The 18,696-nt window shown below is 55.7% G+C and overlaps 2 protein-coding genes across 2 annotated transcripts; both read right to left on the bottom strand.

The window, feature by feature from the left end:
• Positions 1 to 1,036: 1,036 nt before the first annotated feature.
• LOC113452678 (mucin-17-like) lies at positions 1,037 to 8,480 on the bottom strand. Its single transcript, XM_087919048.1, has 10 exons — positions 8,365 to 8,480; positions 6,613 to 6,731; positions 5,964 to 6,022; positions 5,033 to 5,172; positions 4,494 to 4,553; positions 4,048 to 4,225; positions 2,634 to 2,804; positions 2,036 to 2,148; positions 1,816 to 1,910; positions 1,037 to 1,486 (listed from the first exon to the last, which is right to left on the bottom strand). The coding sequence occupies exons 1-10, from the start codon at positions 8,405 to 8,407 to the stop codon at positions 1,451 to 1,453; spliced, it is 1,014 nt and encodes a 337-aa protein (XP_087775174.1). The 5' UTR covers positions 8,408 to 8,480; the 3' UTR covers positions 1,037 to 1,450.
• Positions 8,481 to 8,934: 454 nt separating this feature from the next.
• On the bottom strand, positions 8,935 to 17,879 carry LOC148123697 (uncharacterized). The gene is made up of 3 exons (XM_087919008.1): positions 15,977 to 17,879; positions 12,321 to 14,957; positions 8,935 to 10,610 (listed from the first exon to the last, which is right to left on the bottom strand). Exons 1-3 carry the CDS (start codon positions 17,877 to 17,879, stop codon positions 8,935 to 8,937), a joined length of 6,216 nt encoding a protein of 2,071 aa, XP_087775134.1.
• Positions 17,880 to 18,696: the final 817 nt, after the last annotated feature.

Genomic DNA, 18,696 nt, shown 5'->3' with positions numbered 1-18,696 from the left:
TCCTAACGGGGAATACCTCAACAAAAGTTTTTGAATCCCACCACTGCCCCGGAGGCTCCCGCCAGCCAGCCGTGCATGAAATCGGGGAGTCGAAGCACTCAGGTCTGAAAGTGACCATGGTTGGACGCCGCTGCTTAGAGTGTCCTCTCTTCAGGACGCCGATTGATCGACGTAGCTTGTGCTGTCCAGACAGTTCATGGGATTTGAGATAGTTTGTAAGGAATTGGGAGCTGTCCCCTTAAGGGAATGCATCATGGGAAATGTAGTTAAGGTGTCCTGGGAAATGTAGTCCATGTCATGTGGCCACATCTGTAACCCTGATTGGTCCTTGGTGGGTTGGGGGAGGTTTCTTCCCTTTTGCCTGAACACACAGCTTCATGGTAGCAACTGCACCCCCTGATTCTACTGCTATGGGATGAAATATGGGATAGAAAGATGACTATCATTTTACACTACGATTTCAACTGGGCAAAGAATTGGACATTCGAGGCATCTCGACATAACGGTGAGTGACCTTGAGGATACCTAATATAATCCAATAAAGGAAACTTTGTTCTTCTATCTGTCTTTATAGGCAGCAAGTGAATCGTAAGACAGAATAGAGCTCGCCACTCGCTTCCTCCTGAGCGCATAAGACCCCCCCCTACACACACACCCCGATCAGCCCAAGCGCCCGGAGACTCCGCCCTCAGAGCAGTGACCCGCCTGGGGAATCCCCCAGCTCCGCAAGGGCAGCCGCCTCCCCTCCCTCCCCTTTCACCACACAGGCCGGGAGGACTCCCCACAGATACGGGGAGGGAAAGAGAACAGGCTGCAGAGGGACACCCCCCCACACTTTGGAGGCTTGGGTTTCTGCCCCTCCCCCTCCCCACCAGCCGCCCGGGGAGACCCGCAGCTGGGCTCAGCAGGTCTCGCCCTCATTTGCCAAGCGGGAATCTTGGGGCATAACTTGGTGGTCCAAGGCCTCTGCGCTCGGCACCCATTCTGGCCAAAGAAGAGTTGCTGCCCTCCCCTCCAAGAGACCCAGACCAGGCTGTTGGGTTCAGTGCTTTTATTACCCAAAGCGGCCCTGCCCCCATCATCAGCCCCCGTGGCGCCTTGGCCAACTTGTAGGGCTTCGGGGTCACTGTCCCTGCCTGCAGCGACAGCGGGCGAGTCACGGGCGGGTGGGCAGTGCTGGCAGCAGCCTCTGGCCCCTGTGGCTCCACATCTGTGCAAACTCCAACTTGGAGGAGGGCAAGGGGGGGGGGGCTGCCAGCCGAAGCGCCCCAAGTACACTTCGTCATCCAGGCGTAGCAGACGTCCAGGAGTCCCACCGCGGCTCCTTGTCCTCCCACGGCCTCGGGAGCCGCTCCAAAGGCGCCCAGCTCAGGGCTGGTGGGGCCCAGGGAGCCCCGCCGCAGATCGGGCCACCTGCTCCGGTCCAATCTGGTCTTCTGAGGCGGCTTCTTCAGAGACGTGTTATCCTGGGCCGAGCAATCTGTGCCTGCAGGAGGAGGAGGAGGGTCAAAGGCAAGGCGGGGGAGGGGGCTGGCTTCAGAGCACCAGGAGGGCAAGCCAGCTCTCCCCCCCCACAGGGGAGAGGGAGGGGGCAGGGAAGCCCTGTAGGAGGAGCCCTGCCTAACCGGGGCCTGCAGCCCCATCCCTCCCCCCACAATCAGGCACCTGTCCTTACTGGGGTTCACTGCCACCCCTTTGCACCCCCCTCCCCACCCCCTTTGCCCTGGGTTCCCTGGGAAGGGGGCTGCCCCTCCCGCCTCCCTCCCTGTCCTGGGAGGGTCACCCCCCCACACACACACCCCGCCCTTTCTGGACCTGGAGGGAAATGTCCACTTGGTCGAGCCGAGGCTGGAAGCTGCCCTGGGTGGGCGTGGGGCTGGCGTCCTCCTGGCTGGTGCTGGCAGAGGGACCTGCGGGGAGAGAGCGGGGGGGGGGAGGGGGCGCAATGAGCCGTCCAGCCGTGGGGCGCATCCTTGCCCCGCCTCAGATAGGAAGCTGGCCCCCCTCTTCCAGAGATGCTTCTGGCAGGACCTACCTGGCTGCTCTTGCTGGGCTGGGGGGCTCTGTCGGGGGAGGCCCTGAGGCCCGGCCCTCCAGTCCGGCTCATTCTCGTACCACTTCTCCTCGCTGGGGTTCGAATCCAAGCGCCTGGGGGAAGCAGGAAAGGCGGTCAGGGAGACCCAAGCTCTCTCTCTGAGTGGCCTGCAGGAGGACTCCCGACTGAGCCCGCCCCTCCAGCGGATGTCCCCCCAGGAAAGAGGGGCTCCCACACCCCTACATTTGAACCCGGAACCTCAAACTCAGCACGGCCTGAGGAAGAGGCCCCTGTTCTACGGGGGGAGGGACACCTTTGGGCTAGTTTCCTGCCGGTGCTTTGACCTTCTCGTTGTTTGCTCTTTCTGTTTGGACTGCAAGTTTGAAGCGCTTGGCAAATTGCCCCCGCGGAAAAAGGTCGCCTCCCGGAACCTGCCCAGAGCAAACACGCCACCCGCAAGCCAGGCAGGCCCGGGGCGGAAGGCTCGCCAGGCGGCTGGGAGAGGCCGCAGGAGGCCTTCCCGAGCTCGGGCCAGGACTTGCCCCTCCAGGCCTGGCTGGGGTCAGCAGCCGCTGCCCAGGAGGTCCTGCCAACGTACCTGGGCTCCTTCCTTGAGCGGCGGCGCTGCCAGCAGAGGAGGGCGGCTAGGAGTAGGATGACCAGCAGCAGGACCGCCAGGCCCAGGGCCACCCCCACGGCCACCCCCACCTTGCTGATGCTCTGGTCACAGTGGCGGCCGGTGTACCAGTAGGCGTCCGACTGTTGGCAGCTGGAAGAGACGGGCAGAGTGGGAGGGCTGGAGGAGGATGCCCGGGGTGGGAACAGCCTTTCTCCAACTGGGACGGGGTGGGGGGCGCAGATGCCCTGCAGCCCTTAAGGCCATGAGACCGAGAGGAGGGTCCTGCCTTACTCCCAGGGCACCCTGGAACCCACATTACGTATCGGATATTAACACAATTGAGAAAGTCCAGAAATATTTCACGAGAAGAGTTCTCCACTCTTCTATTCGTTGCAGAAGACTTTATGCCACCAGACTTGAAATTCTAGACCTAGACAACCTTGAACTACACTGCCTTCGATCTGATCTAAGTATAGTACATAAAATCATACATTGCAACGTCCTTCCTGTCAATGAATCCTTCAGCTTCAACCATAACAACACAAGAGCACACAATAGATACACACTCAAGGTTAACCGCGCCAAACTTGATGGCAGGAACTACGACTTCAGCAATAACAGAGCGGTCAATGCCTGGAATCCTCTACCTGACTCTGAGGTTTCTTCCCCAAACCCCAAAAACTTTAACCTTAGACTGTTTACTATGGACCTCACCCCTTTCCTAAGAGGTCTGTAGGGGGCCTGCATAAGCGCACCAACGTGCCCACCGTCCCTGTCCTATTATTTCTTTTTATTTTTCTTATATGTATCCTATATGTACCTTATATATATTTCTTAAATGTATTTCATGTATTCATAACTATGTTTATACTTATACCGTCCCTGTCCTATTGTTTCTTTTATTTATTTTTCTTATATGTATCCTATATGTACCTTATATATATTTCTTAAATGTATTTCATGTATTCATAACCATGTTTATACTTATACTGTCCCTGTCCTATTCTTTCTTTTTATTTTTCTCATATGTATCCATTTCATGTATTCATAGCCATATTTGTACTTATACCTGTTACCTTGTAAGCGATTGACAAACCAAATCAAATCAAATCAAATCAAATCAAATCAATCAATAAACAAACAGGCTGGGGGCAGTTCTGCTTTGGGCCCAGGGTCTTCAAGGTCTCGTGGGTGGCTCCATCTCCCCCTCCCCCTCCCACCCCCCCCCAGGCCCTCCCCCTCCCAAGCCCAGGCAGGGTCCGAGGGCGAGGGATGGAGCCCAGCCTGCTGGCCATGGGGACCCCCCCAGAAGCTCCATCAGGGTTGGGCTAGTGACTGAGTGGAGGGGCCCAAGCCCACCTGCCTCCGACTCCCCCACTCCCGCCACACTCACTAGCAGTTCGGCCCGCTGGTCTGGATGTAGCAGTTTCCCATGTCGCAGCGGAAGGGATCCGGGTGGAAGACGCTGCAGTTGGAGACGCACTGCAGCTGGTTGCTGATGTTTCGGGCCAGGTAAAAGGGCTGCAGCTCTTGTTGGATCACCGAGTTATTCCTGCAGGTGTTGAACAAATCTAGCAGGCAGGAAGAGAGGAGCCGAGTCAGGCACACCCACATCGTGGCCCCTGGGGACCCCAGCCTCTGCCCCCCAAATGCCACGCAGCCCCTCCCCCAAGGATCCAACGTGCCCACTGAGACCTCCAGCCGAGGGGCCTGCCTGCCTTCCCTTCGGCTACTTCTCCCTCTGTGCCCAGGAAGGGTTACCTGCGCAGCAGGTGTTACCCACCCACTCCCACACACACACACAGACACAAGCAACACACTGCACGCTCCCGCTCTCACCTTCCGGGCTGAGCGGCACCTGTGTCACCCGAGAGTCGCTCGCGTTGAAGCACAGCTTCTCTGAAAGAGATCCGGTTATCCCACTGTGAAAAGCTCCGGTGGGCGTTGGAAAACGGGCCCCGATCCAGGCCGAGGGCCCGCAGGAGAGCCGAAGAGAGGAAGGGGCTTTTCCCAGGCCTGGGATATTGCACACCCCCACCCACCGGCCCCCAGTAACCCCTCCCCTCCGCCCTCCCCTTCCTCCCCAGGAAACTCGGCTGGGAAGGAGCGCAAAGGGGAGCAGAAAGCCCCCCACTCCTGATCCTCACTCCCCTGGCAGCAAGGGGGGCAGCTGAGAACCGCCCGCCTTTGGCCCTGTTTACCAGCCAACCTCCTTCCCCCCAGGTCAGACTCCCTCCCACCCAGGAGCCCAGACAGGGCCTCATTGGCGAGGGACCGGCCGATGGCTGCCCCGTTGGCCCCGCGTGAGCCCCTCCACGCCCAGGGCTGCTGTTGCTGCGGGTGGGAGCGGGGGGCTGAGCCAACCGAGGTCCCCTCACCTTTGGACTCGGAAGTGCAGACTTCCTCCTTGCTGTGCAGCCTGGCCTGGATCTCGTCCACGGCCGCCGCGTAGGAGGCCTGGTACTTGGAGAAGGGCACCCGCAGGACCACCTGGTGCTCCACGTTGATGCTGCCGTTGCTGGCGGGAAGGGAGGGGGAGGAAGAGGAAGAGCTTTACTGGGCCCCTGGGAGGGGGGAGGGGGGTGCCCGCTGCCCTGGGCGGGGCCTTTGCGTAAGGACAGGTGGAGGTGGCTGACCAGCAACAGCAGGGGTGGGCAAACTTTTTGGCTCGGGGGCCGCATTGACTTTTATAATTTGACAGACGGGCCGGGCCAGCACAAGATTTTTGGGGAATTGCCCCCCCTGCCCTTCTCTCCCTTCTTCTCCTCCTTCCCCTCCCCTCGGAGGCCCCCTGAGTCAGGAGTTGCTATCGCCGGCGCAGCTCCAAGCGGCTCCAGTCCCGCGTTGCCTCGGGAAGGGAAAGGCAAAAAGGAAGAGCCGCGGTGGCGCTTTGCAACGGCAGCAGCGGCATCGGAGTCTCAGGCTCAGCGACTCCTGGTTTTGCCTTTCCCTTCCCAAGGCAACGCGGACTGGAGCCGCGCGTGAGCTGCGCCCGCGTAGCAACTCCTGACAGCCCCAGCCGGACACCGGAGCGGAGCCCAGGCGGAGGGAAAGCAGTGGGCGTTCCTGGGCGGCGACCTTGGCCCCGCCACCAGGAAGCGGCTGCCAGGCTCCGTGTTGTGTGTGCGATTTTATGGTGTGCGGCGCGGGTCTCTTTTGGCCGGCCCCCATTTTTTTTCAGAGGGGAATTTTTTTTTTTCAGAGGCGGGCCGTATTAAAATGACCAACGGGCCGGATGTGGCCCACGGGCCGTAGTTTGCCCACCCCTGAGCAACAGCCTCCCCCAAACAGGCTTCCCACATAGTTTACCTCAGACGCATCACGACGACTTTCTGGTACCCAGAGATGTTGGCATAGAAAATATCCATCTGGGGAGAGACAGAGAAAGAGAGAGAGGGACTTACAAAAAGAGGGGAGGGGTCATTGCAACGAAAGTATCTCTGTTGCCCACCCCAAGTGAGCCGCCATTTCACCCCAGACCTGTGGGGGGGAGGGGGATGGAGGCTCCAAGCAGGCACCAGTCCTTCCAGTGTTGCCCCTAAGAGGCTGCAGGCAGAAGTTGAGGCCTCCCCGCTCCCCCCAATGAAGAACCCCCTTCAGCCTGTCCCAATGAGAGCAAGTCTGCCAGCCTCCGGCTTCTACTGAGCTACAAAGGCGGACCAGGAAGAAGCCGGCCTGGTCAACAGCCAGAATAAGACCCAGGGGACTTCAGCGGAGAGCCGGCTGCCTATTCCAGCCCACCATGACCAGGGAGAAGGGAGCTAGGACGCCCGGCGGCCGGCTCTTCTTTGGACAGAGCAGTGTCTCAGCGGCAGAGCCCTGAGCCCATGGTCAACCCTCTCTCTCCCCCCCTCCCTCCCTCCCTCCCCCAGCCAGCCACCCCTGGCTCTCAGCTCCTGGGACCCTGGGGGATGGGCAGAAGGCCTCTCCCTCCCATCACCGCAGCCGCCCTCTTCACCTGCTGCTTAAAACGGGTCACAAAAGACCGGAAAGCAGGGGAGCCACGAATCGCCATCCCCGACGTGAAATTCTCTTCCACCACTTTGACGAAGACGTTGACAGTTGCCGTAATCATCACTGCCAAAAAGCGAGAGGAAGAGAGTGAAAAACCTCCGAGCCAGGGACCTCCAGGCCTCCCCCCCAACCCCGTCAGGTGACTTCTCCAGCTACGATGCCCCCCAAAGCCCGCGTTAAGAAGCCCAAGGATTGCTATAAGTCATCGAAGGGGGAATCCAGCTAACGCCCCGGGGCCTTGGCTACCCATGCAACCGCCTGGAGAACAAGCCCATAAAAACATTGACACCCTTGTGCCTCTGGTGCCCACATGCCAGTGCTCACAGCAGTTTCACGCCCAAGGCTGGGAGCGGTCGCTTCCCTGAGAAGGCAGGCCAAGTTGCCCTCCTTCCCTTCTCATCTCGCTTGGCGGGGCGGGCAGCTCACGCTTCCAATGGCTCCTGGAAACCTGCAGGATTGGGTGTCAGCCCTTCCAGGCTGGCTGGGCTTCCAAAGGAGGCCCTTCTATCGGGCACCAAAGAAGTCCAGGCGAGCGGGGCTACCCAGGCAGCACCATAGGTGTGTTACGCCAACCAAAGCTGGCAAGGGACCCTCCACAGTGGTAGCAGTGGAAGACCCCTGAACTCCTCCCTGGGCAGTGCCACCTCCTGAAGAGAGAGCGTGGGCCTGCCTGACCGAGAGCTGAGATGGACAAGCCACTGCATCTGGGCTGGGTCCACCTTCAACTCCCACCCAGATCCTTAAGGCCATGGGGGTGGAGGGGTGGGGGGCGCAAACTCATCCCCTCACGTTGCCCTCCCATGACGTTTCGTGATGTTTCCCCCCTTGCAAGAGCTGGGGGGGGCGAGTTCCCCTCGCAGCGGCACAGGCCAGCGGGCTGGGTGGTTTCCTCGCAGACCTTTCCTGGCCCAACTCAGTAACATCAGGAATGTAACCGTCATCGGTGAAGGCCATTTGGCACTGATGCCCTTTCCAGGGGTGGGATTCAAAATTTTGAACAACCGGTTCTGTGGCACGTTGGCTTAGTTGGTGGGCGTGGCTTGGTGGTCACAGGACTGGCCAGGTGTGGCCAACTCAACATCCCTCACATCGAGGCACGCATCTCCTCGCCTGGCCTCTTGTGACTGTGGGGATGCTGCAACCGTCGTAAGTGTGAAAAACAGTCATAAGTCACTTTTTTCAATGGTCACTCCACCCAAGCCAAGGACCAGCAAAGGAGGAGGAAAAAAAAATTCCGGAGAAGCTCCGGAGACAGGAAGTCTAGTCCTGACAAGAATGTAATAAGGGTTAACGGAGAGGCAGTTTCTGTAAGCAACTCCAGAATGTTTCCTTCCTGCCTTCCTTACAGGATTAGCCCTGTAATTTCTTCCAACCACCTGCTTTGAATGTTAACAACCGGTACGAATGGTAGAATCCCACCCCTGGCAGTTTCCCAGTTGGGTCATAAAACGGCCGCAAGAAAACCACCCAGCTCAGAGAGCACCCAAGACAACCACCAGGGGATGGGGTTCAAATATTTTTACCACCGGTTTGGTGGACGTGGCTTGGTGGGCGTGCTAAAGGCAGCTGCTGTCCATGGCGTCAGGAAAGAGGAGCCCCAGCTAGGCCTACAGAGGCTGCCATGAATTCCCCATGAAAACTCAGCACTCGTCCTCAACTTTTGTGGCGACCGGGAGGCACGCAAAAGAGGACTCACCCACAGTGACTTCATTGCTTGCCTCCTTGCACAATGGCTCCATGTACGGCGACAGACATTCGCAGCGATCCCCAATAGGAAACCCTCCGTTCCAACATTTGAGGGGCAGAAGGTCTGTTGTGGAGGCTTCACAGAACCAGATGACAGAATTAGTCAAAACAAAGCAGACAAAGGTCTAGAAACCATCTAAAGCAGTGGCCCCCAACCTTTTTTGTGCTACGGCCCGGTACCAGCATCACAAAATGATCCACGGCCCAGTACCGGTATCAGGACGCATGACAAGGCAAGGTGAGCCGAGCGACCGGCCAGCCAGCCGTCCCCCGCTTCTCCCCGCCACCTTCAACTCCTCCTTTGTACCTTTGTCAATGGGCTTCGCTTCGGGACGGTTATGAAGTGATGCCAGTTGTCCTTCTGGTCGTGTGGCTTTCAGGGAGGTGGATAAGGTGGAGGGCAAGCTGGTCTCAGGCCTTGCTGTGCTGGAAGGGAGGCTACTCTGCACGACTCTTGATGTCTCCACGGTGTGAGGCAGAGTGGTGGAATGCAAGGTTTGCTCCTGCGGTGTGATCGTTTTCAAAGATAGGGTAGAAGATGAAACGTGGGTGGTGCTTTGCTCACTAGTCGGAGAAGGAGGACTAGTTGACATGGGTGTGCCAGAAGAGAAGGCCTGAGAACTAGAAGGTCCGAGGAAGTGATGGAAACCGTAGTTGTCTTCAGAGTGTGTGGTGCAGAAGAACTAGAGATAGCAGATGTGGCGGGATGCGATGTCTCCTGGCTCAGCGTTGGGATATGACTGGGAGACAAACTTGAGGGAGAAGAGACCACTGTACTTTGTGACGTTTCCAAGGTCGGAGCAGGAGAAAGAGATGAGACTCGTGAGTGAGTGGACGTCGTCTCCGTTGTGCTGGGACTGGATGAAGTGATGCCAGTTGTCCTTCTGGTCGTGTGGCTTTCAGAGGTGGATAAGGTGGAGGGAGAGCTGGTCTCAGGCCTTGCTGTGCTGGAAGGGAGGCTACTCTGCACGATTCTTGATGTCTCCACGGTTTGATGCAGAGTGGTGGAATGCAAGGTTTGCTCCTGCGTTGTGCTTGTTTTCAAAGATAGGGAAGAAGATGAAACGTGGGTGGTGCTTTGCTCACTAGTCGGAGAAGGAGGACTAGTTGACATGGGTGTGGCAGAAGAGGAGGCCTGAGAACTAGAAGGTCCTGAGGAAGTGATGGAAACCGTTGTTGTCTTCAGAGTGTGTGGTGCAGAAGAACTAGAGATAGCAGATGTGGTGGGATGCGATGTCTCCTGGCTCAGCGTTGGGATATGACTGGGAGACAAACTTGAGGGAGAAGAGACCACTGTACTTTGGGACGTTTCCAAGGTCGGAGCTGGAGAAAGAGATGAGACTGGTGAGTGAGTGGACGTCGTCTCCGTTGTGCTGGGACTGGATGAAGTGATGCCAGTTGTCCTTCTGGTCGTGTGGCTTTCAGAGGTGGATAAGGTGGAGGGCAAGCTGGTCTCAGGCCTTGCTGTGCTGGAAGGGAGGCTACTCTGCACGACTCTTGATGTCTCCACGGTGTGACGCAGCGTGGTGGAATGCAATGTTTGCTCCTGCGTTGTGCTTGTTTTCAAAGATAGGGAAGAAGATGAAACGTGGGTGGTGCTTTGCTCACTAGTCGGAGAAGGAGGACTAGTTGACATGGGTGTGGCAGAAGAGAAGGCCTGAGAACTAGAAGGTCCCGAGGAAGTGATGGAAACCGTAGTTGTCTTCAGAGTGTGTGGTGCAGAAGAACTAGAGATAGCAGATGTGGCGGGATGCGATGTCTCCTGGCTCAGCGTTGGGATATGACTGGGAGACAAACTTGAGGGAGAAGAGACCAGTGTACTTTGGGACGTTTCCAAGGTCGGAGCAGGAGAAAGAGATGAGACTTGTGAGTGAGTGGACGTCGTCTCCGTTGTGCTGGGACTGGATGAAGTGATGCCAGTTGTCCTTCTGGTCGTGTGGCTTTCAGAGGTGGATAAGGTGGAGGGAGAGCTGGTCTCAGGCCTTGCTGTGCTGGAAGGGAGGCTACTCTGCACGACTCTTGCTGTCTCCACGGTGTGAGGCAGAGTGGTGGAATGCAACGTTTGCTCCTGCGGTGTGATCGTTTTCAAAGATAGGGTAGAAGATGAAACGTGGGTGGTGCTTTGCTCACTAGTCGGAGAAGGAGGACTAGTTGACATGGGTGTGGCAGAAGAGGAGGCCTGAGAACTAGAAGGTGCTGAGGAAGTGATGGAAACCGGAGTTGTCTTCAGAGTGTGTGGTGCAGAAGAACTAGAGATAGCAGATGTGGGCGGGATGCGATGTCTCCTGGCTCAGCGTTGGGATATGACTGGGAGACAAACTTGAGGGAGAAGAGACCACTGTACTTTGGGACGTTTCCAAGGTCGGAGCTGGAGAAAGAGATGAGACTCGTGAGTGAGTGGACGTCGTCTCCGTTGTGCTGGGACTGGATGAAGTGATGCCAGTTGTCCTTCTGGTCGTGTGGCTTTCAGAGGTGGATAAGGTGGAGGGCAAGCTGGTCTCAGGCCTTGCTGTGCTGGAAGGGAGGCTACTCTGCACGACTCTTGATGTCTCCACGGTGTGAGGCAGAGTGGTGGAATGCAAGGTTTGCTCCTGCGGTGTGATCGTTTTCAAAGATAGGGTAGAAGATGAAACGTGGGTGGTGCTTTGCTCACTAGTCGGAGAAGGAGGACTAGTTGACATGGGTGTGCCAGAAGAGAAGGCCTGAGAACTAGAAGGTCCCGAGGAAGTGATGGAAACCGTAGTTGTCTTCAGAGTGTGTGGTGCAGAAGAACTAGAGATAGCAGATGTGGCGGGATGCGATGTCTCCTGGCTCAGCGTTGGGATATGACTGGGAGACAAACTTGAGGGAGAAGAGACCAGTGTACTTTGGGACGTTTCCAAGGTCGGAGCAGGAGAAAGAGATGAGACTCGTGAGTGAGTGGACGTCGTCTCCGTTGTGCTGGGACTGGATGAAGTGATGCCAGTTGTCCTTCTGGTCGTGTGGCTTTCAGAGGTGGATAAGGTGGAGGGCAAGCTGGTCTCAGGCCTTGCTGTGCTGGAAGGAGGCTACTCTGCACGACTCTTGCTGTCTCCACGGTGTGAGGCAGAGTGGTGGAATGCAAGGTTTGCTCCTGCGGTGTGATCGTTTTCAAAGATAGGGTAGAAGATGAAACGTGGGTGGTGCTTTGCTCACTAGTCGGAGAAGGAGGACTAGTTGACATGGGTGTGCCAGAAGAGAGGCCTGAGAACTAGAAGGTCCTGAGGAAGTGATGGAAACCGTAGTTGTCTTCAGAGTGTGTGGTGCAGAAGAACTAGAGATAGCAGATGTGGCGGGATGCGATGTCTCCTGGCTCAGCGTTGGGATATGACTGGGAGACAAACTTGAGGAGAAGAGACCACTGTACTTTGGGACGTTTCCAAGGTCGGAGCAGGAGAAAGAGATGAGACTCGTGAGTGAGTGGACGTCGTCTCCGTTGTGCTGGGACTGGATGAAGTGATGCCAGTTGTCCTTCTGGTCGTGTGGCTTTCAGAGGTGGATAAGGTGGAGGGCAAGCTGGTCTCAGGCCTTGCTGTGCTGGAAGGAGGCTACTCTGCACGACTCTTGATGTCTCCACGGTGTGAGGCAGAGTGGTGGAATGCAAGGTTTGCTCCTGCGGTGTGATCGTTTTCAAAGATAGGGTAGAAGATGAAACGTGGGTGGTGCTTTGCTCACTAGTCGGAGAAGGAGGACTAGTTGACATGGGTGTGGCAGAAGAGAAGGCCTGAGAACTAGAAGGTCCCGAGGAAGTGATGGAAACCGTAGTTGTCTTCAGAGTGTGTGGTGCAGAAGAACTAGAGATAGCAGATGTGGCGGGATGCGATGTCTCCTGGCTCAGCGTTGGGATATGACTGGGAGACAAACTTGAGGGAGAAGAGACCACTGTACTTTGGGACGTTTCCAAGGTCGGAGCTGGAGAAAGAGATGAGACTCGTGAGTGAGTGGACGTCGTCTCCGTTGTGCTGGGACTGGATGAAGTGATGCCAGTTGTCCTTCTGGTCGTGTGGCTTTCAGAGGTGGATAAGGTGGAGGGCAAGCTGGTCTCAGGCCTTGCTGTGCTGGAAGGGAGGCTACTCTGCACGACTCTTGATGTCTCCACGGTGTGAGGCAGAGTGGTGGAATGCAAGGTTTGCTCCTGCGGTGTGATCGTTTTCAAAGATAGGGTAGAAGATGAAACGTGGGTGGTGCTTTGCTCACTAGTCGGAGAAGGAGGACTAGTTGACATGGGTGTGCCAGAAGAGAAGGCCTGAGAACTAGAAGGTCCCGAGGAAGTGATGGAAACCGTAGTTGTCTTCAGAGTGTGTGGTGCAGAAGAACTAGAGATAGCAGATGTGGCGGGATGCGATGTCTCCTGGCTCAGCGTTGGGATATGACTGGGAGACAAACTTGAGGGAGAAGAGACCACTGTACTTTGGGACGTTTCCAAGGTCGGAGCTGGAGAAAGAGATGAGATTGGTGAGTGAGTGGACGTCGTCTCCGTTGTGCTGGGACTGGATGAAGGGATGCCAGTTGTCCTTCTGGTCGTGTGGCTTTCAGAGGTGGATAAGGTGGAGGGCAAGCTGGTCTCAGGCCTTGCTGTGCTGGAAGGGAGGCTACTCTGCACGACTCTTGATGTCTCCACGGTGTGACGCAGCGTGGTGGAATGCAATGTTTGCTCCTGCGGTGTGATCGTTTTCAATGATAGGGTAGAAGATGAAACGTGGGTGGTGCTCTGGTGCTCACTAGTCGGAGAAGGAGGACTAGTTGAAATGGGTGTGCCAGAAGAGAAGGCCTGAGAACTAGAAGGTCCCGAGGAAGTGATGGAAACCGTAGTTGTCTTCAGAGTGTGTGGTGCAGAAGAACTAGAGATAGGAGATGTGGCGGGATGCGATGTCTCCTGGCTCAGCGTTGGGATATGACTGGGAGACAAACTTGAGGGAGAAGAGACCACTGTACTTTGGGACGTTTCCAAGGTCGGAGCTGGAGAAAGAGATGAGACTTGTGGGGGAGTGGACGTCGTCACCGTTGTGCTAGGAGTGGATAAAGTGATGCCAGTTGTCCTTCTGGTCGTGTGGCTTTCAGAGGTGGATAAGGTGGAGGGCAAGCTGGTCTCAGGCCTTGCTGTGCTGGAAGGGAGGCTACTCTGCACGACTCTTGATGTCTCCACGGTGTGAGGCAGAGTGGTGGAATGCAAGGTTTGCTCCTGCGGTGTGATCGTTTTCAAAGATAGGGTAGAAGATGAAACGTGGGTGGTGCTTTGCTCACTAGTCGGAGAAGGAGGACTAGTTGACATGGGTGTGGCAGAAGAGAAGGCCTGAGAACTAGAAGGTCCCGAGGAAGTGATGGAAACCGTAGTTGTCTTCAGAGTGTGTGGTGCAGAAGAACTAGAGATAGCAGATGTGGCGGGATGCGATGTCTCCTGGCTCAGCGTTGGGATATGACTGGGAGACAAACTTGAGGGAGAAGAGACCACTGTACTTTGGGACGTTTCCAAGGTCGGAGCTGGAGAAAGAGATGAGACTCGTGAGTGAGTGGACGTCGTCTCCGTTGTGCTGGGACTGGATGAAGTGATGCCAGTTGTCCTTCTGGTCGTGTGGCTTTCAGAGGTGGATAAGGTGGAGGGCAAGCTGGTCTCAGGCCTTGCTGTGCTGGAAGGGAGGCTACTCTGCACGACTCTTGATGTCTCCACGGTGTGAGCAGAGTGGTGGAATGCAAGGTTTGCTCCTGCGTTGTGACTTGTTTTCAAAGATAGGGAAGAAGATGAAACGTGGGTGGTGCTTTGCTCACTAGTCGGAGAAGGAGGACTAGTTGACATGGGTGTGGCAGAAGAGAAGGCCTGAGAACTAGAAGGTGCTGAGGAAGTGATGGAAACCGTAGTTGTCTTCAGAGTGTGTGGTGCAGAAGAACTAGAGATAGCAGATGTGGCGGGATGCGATGTCTCCTGGCTCAGCGTTGGGATATGACTGGGAGACAAACTTGAGGGAGAAGAGACCACTGTACTTTGGGACGTTTCCAAGGTCGGAGCTGGAGAAAGAGATGAGACTGGTGAGTGAGTGGACGTCGTCTCCGTTGTGCTGGGACTGGATGAAGTGATGCCAGTTGTCCTTCTGGTCGTGTGGCTTTCAGAGGTGGATAAGGTGGAGGGCAAGCTGGTCTCAGGCCTTGCTGTGCTCGAAGGGAGGCTACTGTGCACGACTCTTGCTGTCTCCACGGTGTGAGGCAGAGTGGTGGAATGCAAGGTTTGCTCCTGCGGTGTGATCGTTTTCAAAGATAGGGTAGAAGATGAAACGTGGGTGGTGCTTTGCTCACTAGTCGGAGAAGGAGGACTAGTTGACATGGGTGTGCCAGAAGAGAAGGCCTGAGAACTAGAAGGTGCTGAGGAAGTGATGGAAACCGTAGTTGTCTTCAGAGTGTGTGGTGCAGAAGAACTAGAGATAGCAGATGTGGCGGGATGCGATGTCTCCTGGCTCAGCGTTGGGATATGACTGGGAGACAAACTTGAGGGAGAAGAGACCACTGTACTTTGGGACGTTTCCAAGGTCGGAGCTGGAGAAAGAGATGAGACTCGTGAGTGAGTGGACGTTGTCTCCGTTGTGCTGGGACTGGATGAAGTGATGCCAGTTGTCCTTCTGGTCGTGTGGCTTTCAGAGGTGGATAAGGTGGAGGGCAAGCTGGTCTCAGGCCTTGCTGTGCTGGAAGGGAGGCTACTCTGCACGACTCTTGATGTCTCCACGGTGTGAGGCAGAGTGGTGGAATGCAAGGTTTGCTCCTGCGTGTGATCGTTTTCAAAGATAGGGTAGAAGATGAAACGTGGGTGGTGCTTTGCTCACTATTCGGAGAAGGAGGACTAGTTGACATGGGTGTGGCAGAAGAGGAGGCCTGAGAACTAGAAGGTCCTGAGGAAGTGATGGAAACCGTTGTTGTCTTCAGAGTGTGTGGTGCAGAAGAACTAGAGATAGCAGATGTGGCGGGATGCGATGTCTCCTGGCTCAGCGTTGGGATATGACTGGGAGACAAACTTGAGGGAGAAGAGACCACTGTACTTTGTGACGTTTCCAAGGTCGGAGCAGGAGAAAGAGATGAGACTCGTGAGTGAGTGGACGTCGTCTCCGTTGTGCTGGGACTGGATGAAGTGATGCCAGTTGTCCTTCTGGTCGTGTGGCTTTCAGAGGTGGATAAGGTGGAGGGCAAGCTGGTCTCAGGCCTTGCTGTGCTGGAAGGAGGCTACTCTGCACGACTCTTGATGTCTCCACGGTGTGAGGCAGAGTGGTGGAATGCAAGGTTTGCTCCTGCGGTGTGATGCGTTTTCAAAGATAGGGTAGAAGATGAAACGTGGGTGGTGCTTTGCTCACTAGTGGGAGAAGGAGGACTAGTTGACATGGGTGTGCCAGAAGAGAAGGCCTGAGAACTAGAAGGTCCTGAGGAAGTGATGGAAACCGTAGTTGTCTTGAGAGTGTGTGGTACAGAAGAACTAGAGATAGCAGATGTGGCGGGATGCGATGTCTCCTGGCTCAGCGTTGGGATATGACTGGGAGACAAACTTGAGGGAGAAGAGACCACTGTACTTTGGGACGTTTCCAAGGTCGGAGCTGGAGAAAGAGATGAGACTCGTGAGTGAGTGGACGTCGTCTCCGTTGTGCTGGGACTGGATGAAGTGATGCCAGTTGTCCTTCTGGTCGTGTGGCTTTCAGAGGTGGATAAGGTGGAGGGCAAGCTGGTCTCAGGCCTTGCTGTGCTGGAAGGGAGGCTACTCTGCACGATTCTTGCTGTCTCCACGGTGGGACGCAGAGTGGTGGAATGCAATGTTTGCTCCTGCGTTGTGCTCGTTTTCAAAGATAGGGTAGAAGATGAAACGTGGGTGGTGCTTTGCTCACTAGTCGGAGAAGGAGGACTAGTTGACATGGGTGTGCCAGAAGAGAAGGCCTGAGAACTAGAAGGTCCCGAGGAAGTGATGGAAACCGTAGTTGTCTTCGGAGTGTGTGGTGCAGAAGAACTTGAGATAGCAGATGTGGCGGGATGCGATGTCTCCTGGCTCAGCGTTGGGATATGACTGGGAGACAAACTTGAGGGAGAAGAGACCACTGTACTTTGGGACGTTTCCAAGGTCGGAGCTGGAGAAAGAGATGAGACTCGTGAGTGAGTGGACGTCGTCTCCGTTGTGCTGGGACTGGATGAAGTGATGCCAGTTGTCCTTCTGGTCGTGTGGCTTTCAGAGGTGGATAAGGTGGAGGGCAAGCTGGTCTCAGGCCTTGCTGTGCTGGAAGGGAGGCTACTCTGCACGACTCTTGATGTCTCCACGGTGTGAGGCAGAGTGGTGGAATGCAAGGTTTGCTCCTGCGGTGTGATCGTTTTCAAAGATAGGGAAGAAGATGAAACGTGGGTGGTGCTTTGCTCACTAGTCGGAGAAGGAGGACTAGTTGACATGGGTGTGGCAGAAGAGGAGGCCTGAGAACTAGAAGGTCCCGAGGAAGTGATGGAAACCGTAGTTGTCTTCGGAGTGTGTGGTGCAGAAGAACTTGAGATAGCAGATGTGGCGGGATGCGATGTCTCCTGGCTCAGCGTTGGGATATGACTGGGAGACAAACTTGAGGGAGAAGAGACCACTGTACTTTGGGACGTTTCCAAGGTCGGAGCTGGAGAAAGAGATGAGACTCGTGAGTGAGTGGACGTCGTCTCCGTTGTGCTGGGACTGGATGAAGTGATGCCAGTTGTCCTTCTGGTCGTGTGGCTTTCAGAGGTGGATAAGGTGGAGGGCAAGCTGGTCTCAGGCCTTGCTGTGCTGGAAGGGAGGCTACTCTGCACGACTCTTGCTGTCTCCACGGTGTGAGGCAGAGTGGTGGAATGCAAGGTTTGCTCCTGCGGTGTGATCGTTTTCAAAGATAGGGTAGAAGATGAAACGTGGGTGGTGCTTTGCTCACTAGTCGGAGAAGGAGGACTAGTTGACATGGGTGTGGCAGAAGAGGAGGCCTGAGAACTAGAAGGTGCTGAGGAAGTGATGGAAACCGTTGTTGTCTTCAGAGTGTGTGGTGCAGAAGAACTAGAGATAGCAGATGTGGCGGGATGCGATGTCTCCTGGCTCAGCGTTGGGATATGACTGGGAGACAAACTTGAGGGAGAAGAGACCACTGTACTTTGTGACGTTTCCAAGGTCGGAGCAGGAGAAAGAGATGAGACTCGTGAGTGAGTGGACGTCGTCTCCGTTGTGCTGGGACTGGATGAAGTGATGCCAGTTGTCCTTCTGGTCGTGTGGCTTTCAGAGGTGGATAAGGTGGAGGGCAAGCTGGTCTCAGGCCTTGCTGTGCTCGAAGGGAGGCTACTGTGCACGACTCTTGCTGTCTCCACGGTGTGAGGCAGAGTGGTGGAATGCAAGGTTTGCTCCTGCGGTGTGATCGTTTTCAAAGATAGGGTAGAAGATGAAACGTGGGTGGTGCTTTGCTCACTAGTGGGAGAAGGAGGACTAGTTGACATGGGTGTGCCAGAAGAGGAGGCCTGAGAACTAGAAGGTCCCGAGGAAGTGATGGAAACCGTAGTTGTCTTCAGAGTGTGTGGTGCAGAAGAACTAGAGATAGCAGATGTGGCGGGATGCGATGTCTCCTGGCTCAGCGTTGGGATATGACTGGGAGACAAACTTGAGGGAGAAGAGACCAGTGTACTTTGGGGACGTTTCCAAGGTCGGAGCAGGAGAAAGAGATGAGACTCGTGAGTGAGTGGACGTCGTCTCCGTTGTGCTGGGACTGGATGAAGTGATGCCATGTCTCGCGGGGTCCCATCGGCTGCTCCAGCCAGGAGCCCAAAGGAGCAGCTGCCCTCTTTTGAAAGCTGAGCCCCTCCCTCATGCCTTCCCGGAAGCCCAAGGAACCCCCTCCCCGCTTCAGTGTGCCTTGGTCCACCCAGTGGTGGGATTCAAAGATTTTAACAACTGGTCCTCTTCCAACAACAAGTTCACCAAACTGCTCGGGAATGTTAACAACCGGTTCTCGGAAACTGGTGCAAACCGGATGAATCCCACCACTGCATCCACCACAAGGGGAGACCTGCATTTTTGGACTTTCTTCCTGGAGGAGTTTCACGGGCCATGCAGGGGCATGTTACTGAACAGCGTCAGTTTCGCCTCAAAATTCACCCGCAAAAGGGCCCCTGGGCTCCTTCTTGGAAAGAAGGTGAAATAGCGGGCGGAAACGGCAAACTCCTGGCTGCTTTCTCTGCCAAACGTAACCCTTAAATGAACATCGGTGGTGGTGGGGTCTTTTTTGAAAAAGATTTTTTTTTTTTTTAACAACCAATA

The sequence above is a fragment of the Pseudonaja textilis genome, unplaced genomic scaffold (assembly GCF_049901715.1).
Source record: "Pseudonaja textilis isolate UNSWEBS1 unplaced genomic scaffold, rPseTex1.2 PTEXSCF23, whole genome shotgun sequence".
NCBI classification, from domain to species: domain Eukaryota; kingdom Metazoa; phylum Chordata; class Lepidosauria; order Squamata; family Elapidae; genus Pseudonaja; species Pseudonaja textilis.
This window is presented reverse-complemented; position numbering and strand designations above follow the sequence as displayed.

Bases quoted from the DNA above. Each gene is read 5' to 3' on its own strand.
- LOC113452678 (XM_087919048.1), bottom strand. From the start codon at position 8,407: ATGGAGCCATTGTGCAAGGAGGCAAGCAATGAAGTCACTGTGG. The intron at 4,554-5,032 runs GTGAGGGGACCT...GATCTCTTTCAG, and splicing joins CTGCACTTCCGAGTCCAAAG to AGAAGCTGTGCTTCAACGCG. The intron at 2,149-2,633 runs GTACGTTGGCAG...TGCTTCCCCCAG, and splicing joins CGCTCAAGGAAGGAGCCCAG to GCGCTTGGATTCGAACCCCA.
- LOC148123697 (XM_087919008.1), bottom strand. From the start codon at position 17,879: ATGTCAACTAGTCCTCCTTCTCCCACTAGTGAGCAAAGCACCACCCAC. The intron at 14,958-15,976 runs GTACAGTGGTCT...CTCTTTCTCCAG, and splicing joins GACCTTGGAAACGTCCCAAA to CTCCGACCTTGGAAACGTCC. The intron at 10,611-12,320 runs GTACAGTGGTCT...TCACTTCCTCAG, and splicing joins GACCTTGGAAACGTCCCAAA to CACCTTCTAGTTCTCAGGCC.